The sequence below is a fragment of the Pistacia vera genome, unplaced genomic scaffold, assembly GCF_008641045.1.
Source record: "Pistacia vera cultivar Batoury unplaced genomic scaffold, PisVer_v2 Contig1218, whole genome shotgun sequence".
NCBI lineage: Eukaryota > Viridiplantae > Streptophyta > Magnoliopsida > Sapindales > Anacardiaceae > Pistacia > Pistacia vera.
In genome coordinates this window covers 24,258-30,653 of record NW_022195269.1, presented here as the reverse complement: position 1 = coordinate 30,653, position 6,396 = coordinate 24,258, and the positions used below count along the sequence as shown (strand labels likewise).

Below are 6,396 nucleotides of genomic sequence, written 5' to 3'. Positions count from 1 at the left end.
TTGTAACTCAACTCGCTACATGCGACCTGACTGTAACCATCTATTAATACAACTACAGTGGACGTAGGATTCTCTTTTGAGCATCCGAACCACTTTAAAAACCATCTTTTATTTATTCTCTTGCTCCATTTTTCATATCACATGTAACTTCTAAGCCTGTTTAACACTTTGCATGTGTGAGTCTTTGGTGTCAAAATCAAGCATCAACACTCTTCATGGAAATAATTTAAGTGATTAGATTATATCTTGTTTACTATACAATTATTTTGTTCATATTCTTAAATATAAATACAAAGATGACATAAGAAATAAAACAATAAATGCATCAGAATGAGTTAACTTAGTAAGTTTGGGCAATACAACACTTACAACTCAATCTCATAAACTTTCTCTCACAACCCCGACGTGGCAACTCATAATTAGTTAGTTTGCAGTAGATCTTGCTTACCCAATTGAGGGTTCCACCTGTCCAATTGCAAGCTGCCACGTAGGGGTTGTGAGAGAAAATTTGTGGGATTAGGTTATCAGTCAATCTTTGTTGAACAAGTTTTAGGGAAATTTCTATAAACCCCCATGTGTTTAATGAATTCACTAACCGCTAACTAGTTCTAGAAATAGGAACCCAACCCCTATTTTGTCCAAGTCTGATAGTGAACATCCATTGCTCAATAGAAACGACAATTTTAACCTTTTCCAACCCAAACCCCAACCCCCAATACTTTAAAAAATGACACTTTGGTCCTATACACAAAATTTTCATTACATAGCCATTGTGGCTGTTGTTCATGGTGACTCTCAAAACCTTCGGGCTGTCGTTAAAGACCTTTTAGGCCTTGGGGAAGCAGCTGGAGGCCACCATAAGCCTTGGGGCAACTAATAAAGGCATGGAGATTCGCGAGAGCCGCGAAAAGGTTTGGAATGGCCTTTCGACATTGGCAAAAGCTCAATATGGCACTTTCTAGAGCCATAGAGGCTGGATCTAGCCTTTTCTGAGGTCGAGAAGCCAGATAAAGTCTTGGCATAAGTGAGGCCAAATCTGGCTTGCTGACATCGTGAGAGGTCGTATTCGGCCAACCTGGTATCGTTAATTAAAGGCCATATTCGGCCAAGCACAAAATGTATGTTTAAAATATAAACAAGGATACTTTTGTCATTTTTCTTCTAATCCATCATCCGCTTGCTAACCTCACCTAACTTTCCCGAGAAAGTAGAATTGAAAATTCAACTCTTGGGTTTTTAAGGTTTCCAAAAATGCCTAGGATGGAAAATTGATGTGGAATCTGTACCACCAATACACATCTAGATGAAAAATTGATGTGGAATCTGGACCACCAATACACATCTAGATGAAAAATTGATGGGCTTTTAGGGTTTCCAAAAATGCCTCATCTGGCCTTGGGAAAGCTCGTTAGGGCTTTGCTGGTGGTGAGAAGGGAGGAAGAAGAGGGAGGGAGGGAGGGAGGGAGAGAAAAGAAAGAATAAGGGAGAAACATAAGAAGAAGAAGAAGAAGAAGAAGAAAAAAAAGGGAGAAAAGGTGAGAAAAAAATAGGGTTTGGTTAGGGACATGAAAAGTCATGAATGCCCTTACTTTAAATTCAAAATAACAAGTTTATCTAACTTCTAGTTAAGTTAACCGAAATTTTTAATGGAATGGAGGCTAGAGTCCAATTTCCGAAACCAATGGGTGCTTTCAAATTCTTCAAACGCATGGGGGTTTAATAAAATTTTTCTAAATTTTATTAGAAGTGTGTAATGGGCCTTGAGATTTATCTTGGGTGAATTGATATACAAGATTATTTACAAGTATAAAAAAATAAATCAGGAGATATATAAATTTTTTTAGTAGAACGGAATCAAGTTAGTTGTTTAATAAAGCTAGTGACTGTTAGGGCCAAAAATCGTCCTTGGCCTAAATAGGAAAACAGGACCACCAGTGAAGAAAAGGCTAGAACCAGTCCTAAAGAGGCCCAAGCCAAATTAGTCCCATTTGATACGAGAGAAGGCCGACCCAAACCATCGGGCACGGGCCTCCCAATTCTAGCTCACTTCATGGGCCTGTAGGCGAGTTCAGAGCCCATGGCCCTCACTGATCATTTTCCTATTCCTGTTCAATCTCCTATTCAAAGTGACTTTCCTGTTCCTGGTCACTTTCCTACTCAAAGTAACTTTCCTGTTCAGATCACCTTCCTATTCGGATGCAGGTAAGACAGCTCACCATTGCCTTAACTTTTCTAGGGTTTGCATCAGAGTTACACTCGGACTCCTACTCCTACTAGGATTGAGAGACCAGATAGTCACTATATAAATAGAGGTCAACCGTCTCACAAAAGACACATTACATATCACCTTCACACCTGAAGCTCTGACTTGAGAGCCTCACATCACTGCCGTAGTCATAGTCCCCGACTAGACTTCCGGTAACATCTCTACTCTCTAGCCCTCACTATACTAACCTCTTTCAGCCTTGTTGACTTGAGCGTCGGAGTGCCTATGGCAAACACCATCCTGGTGTTTCCCGTTCGCTTCACGCGTTTGTTTCTCTACGTGTGCAGGTGCAGCGGATTGCTGGTGGCCTCAACCTCACGGGATCAGACTCCCCTTCCGTACGGGTAGATTTTTTCATCTACAGTTTGGTGCCCACCGTGGGGCCTCTAGCAATCATTCGACTCAACGAACCCTGCTACGTAGAGGAACTTTCCATGGCTGACAATTCCAACAACGCTAATCCCGGCCTCGAGGCCAAACTGGAAGCTCTAACCGCTCTCATGCAATAGAACTCGGACAAGGTAGCCGTATTGGAAGCCAAGAACAATGCGATCTGGACAGAAAACGCGTCCATCAGGTCAGAAAACAAGTCTCTTAAGGAGAAGGTTAGTCAATTCTACGATCTAGAGTTCCTGTCTGGCCAAGCACCCCCCAATCGGTTCCACACCCATGTTCCGTCCATGCAACCTCTCCTTACGCCAAAGCACCGACCCTCGATCTTCAGCAAAAGGCCGCATCTGCTAAACCCTTCTACGGTCGACGACTCTGTCCTGATTCATGGAGATAAAGATATGCCTATAGAACATCATTTAGCCAATTCATCCCAACATCAAGATCAAGACGATCCGGTGGCAGAAAGCCCTCATCCACAAGACCAGCCCAATCTAACCATCCCACCTTACATCCAGTTGACCATCCCAACATATACTCGGCTCGGCTCGGCTCATCCTCACGGGATGAATGGCCAAACTAAACAAACAGCACCAGAGCCCATCCATCCTGACCAACCGAATGACTATCAGAGGACTCCCCTGACCATCCATGTAGGGCGAAACACTAGAACAGTTACCATGGGAGTCATCCAACCAGAAGGAATGACCGAAGATCTATGTTACTAGGGAACGCATGAAGGAACAACTTGTTAGACTATCCCACGAGGGATGACCCAACAGAATGTACCAAAGTCAATTGCAAAGGCTGACCCGGTCATGCGGGATGACCTAGTGGTGTCCCCTTCTCCTATGGAACATGTATTAGCTAAGAGATTAGCCGATGTGGAAGCAGTGATGCGACGCATTCCAGGAATGCCGATCCCAACTAAGAAGAGCAGGCCCCATTGTTATGCAGATTCACCATTCGTGGATGAGATCACCCTAGCCGACATGCCTCAGAAGTTTACTATCCCCAACATGAAACTGTACGACGGCGAAACCGATCCGAATGATCACATAGCCTCGTACAAGCAGCAGATGTTCACCGTCTCAATACCCTGACCACTTAGGGAAGCCTGCATGTGCAAAAGTTTCTGTTCGAGCTTATCTGGCCCAACACTCCAATGGTACACGAATCTCCCGAACGGATCCATCAATTCATTCGCTCAACTCACCGACACATTTGTTGAACAGTTCGCCAGTAGCAAGAAACTCGAGAAGCTGTTGGTTGACCTATACAGAGTATACCAGAGAAGGGGAGAGCCACTGAGAGAGTATGTTAGCAGGTTTAACAAAGAGAAGATCTCCATCCCTGCATGTAACCTTGAGACAACCGTAGATGTCTTCAAGAAGGGTCTCCTCCCGGACGGAGAGCTATACAAAGAACTTACAAAGCTGGGTTACACCACAATGAAAGATGCCCTGGCCCGGGCAGTGATCCAAATAAGGTGGGAGGAGGATGAGATAAACCAAACGATTTACTCCAGATACGATTCAAGGTGGAATGACATGAAGCCAGAACACAGGCCAGTGGAGCACCGCTACAAACCCCCAGCATGTAATTCGAATAGAGCAAGGAAACCATATGATCGTCAACCAACAAGAACCGAGAGCAGACAATTCGGATCGAACCGGTACAAGATATCGGAATACAGCCTCAATGTCGAGCCAACCCAGGTCGTCGCTATTATGAAGGGAATGTGATCCATTGTTAAGTGGCCAGGCAAGCTCAATCCCAAGGCAAGGAGAGATAAGACCAAATGGTGCGAGTTCCACGACAATCATGGGCACAATATCGCAGACTGCATCACCTTACGGCTAGAGGTCGCTGCACTTCTAAAGAGGGGACATCTCCGGGATTTGCTAACCGATAAGGGGAAGAACACCATTAGCCATAAGAGTTCAAAAGAACCATCACCACCTCCGCGAGAACCTACACCAAAAGGTTTCTATTCGCTCATCTCTGGAGGATCAGAGATCAGTGGAGTAAGCTACTCATCGGCCAAGCGATATGCCAAAGCCAACCACCACCATGAAGTCCAGTCCATCCATACGATCTCGCGGTCACACACTCATCAGGTAATTCAGTTTGAAGATGAAGAGTCGATTGTCTTGGCCGCTCCTCATCACGATGCCCTAGTCATCTCCCTGCAGGTCACCAACATCCTAGTAAAAAGAGTATTCGCAGATGGAGGCTCTTCAGTAAACATCCTATTTCTCAAAACAGTGACGGCTATGGGATTTGAAGAGACAAACATCAGCAGGCGGCCGACGCTGCTAGTTGTTTTCAGCTCTGAGCAGAAGTATACTATCGGGGAGATCATCCTCCCTATCTACGCCGACGGAGTTAATAAACAAACCATTTTTCTGGTAATCGACAGCCCCTCGTCATACAACATCATCTTGGGCTGACCTTGGATCCACGACATGCGGGCAGTCCCATCTACCTTCCACCAGACGATCAGATTTCCTACCAAGTGGGGGGTACAAGAGATCAAGGGTGACCCCAAAACTTCCAAGGATTGCTACAAAAATGCCTTCAAAGGTAAGGGTAACTCTTTGTAGCAATTACAATCTCATCCAACCCTACCAACTGATCCAGATCAACCATCTATGGAAGAGTTGGATGAAGTACAGATACATCTGAACGATCCAGAGAGAAAGACACACATAGGGTCTCGTCTCAAGCCCGAGACAAGAGAAAAGCTGATAGAATTCCTCAAACAGAACTAAGACTGTTTCGCCTGGTCCCACGCCGACATGACCAGAGTTAGTCCGAAAGCAATGGTCCACCAGCTTAAGATAGACCCAGATCACCTACCAGTGAAGCGGAAGAGAAGGAAATTCGCACTAGAGCGTAACCGAATCGTCAACGAAGAGGTCGAGAAGCTCTTAAGCAATGGTATGATCAAAGAAGTCCATTACCCCGAATGGTTGGCGAATGTCGTTGTCATAAAGAAAAAGAACGGGAAATGGAGAGTATGCATCGACTTCACAGACTTAAACAAAGCCTGTCCCAAGGATTCCTTCCCGCTCCCACATATCGACATGATGGTCGATGCAACCATAGGTCACGAGCTCCTTAGTTTCATGGATGCTTTCTCAGGGTACAACCAGATCTTGATGCACCTGGACGACCTAGAGAAGACAGCCTTCATCATGGAAAGGGGAACCTATTGCTATAAGGTGATGCCATTCGGCCTGAAGAATGCCAGGGCCACTTACCAGCGGCTAGTCAACAAGATGTTCGCCGAGTACCTAGGAGACACCATGGAGGTATACATCAACGACATGCTTGTCAAGTCACTGATGGCCGAACAACACCTCAACCACCTTAGCCTGGCATTTACCATCCTCAGGAAGTACAACATAAAGCTAAGTGCTCATTCGAGGTCTCGTCAGGAAAGTTCTTAGGCTCATGGTGACTCAGCGAGGGATAGAAGCCAACCCCAACCAAATCAGAGCAATCCTTGGTATACCGTCTCCAACTTGCATCAAAGACGTCCAGTGTCTCGCAGGACGTGTAACCGCCTTGAGCCGCTTCATCTCTAGGTCAGCCGACAAGTGCCATCTCTTCTTCCATGCCCCCAAGAAGTCCAAGAAGTTCGAGTGGACTGCCTCCTGCGAAAAAGCCTTGCAACAGTTGAAAAGGTACCTAACCTCCCCTCCGCTCCTCTCCTCTCCAAACCTGTGGACGGG

The 6,396-nt window shown here is 45.5% G+C and overlaps 1 protein-coding gene across 1 annotated transcript; it reads left to right on the top strand.

The window, feature by feature from the left end:
* The first annotated feature begins 3,777 nt into the window (after positions 1-3,777).
* Positions 3,778-5,109, top strand: LOC116114346. Its single transcript, XM_031400492.1, has 2 exons — positions 3,778-4,255; positions 4,421-5,109. Exons 1-2 carry the CDS (start codon positions 3,778-3,780, stop codon positions 5,107-5,109), a joined length of 1,167 nt encoding a protein of 388 aa, XP_031256352.1.
* The last annotated feature ends 1,287 nt before the right edge of the window (positions 5,110-6,396 follow it).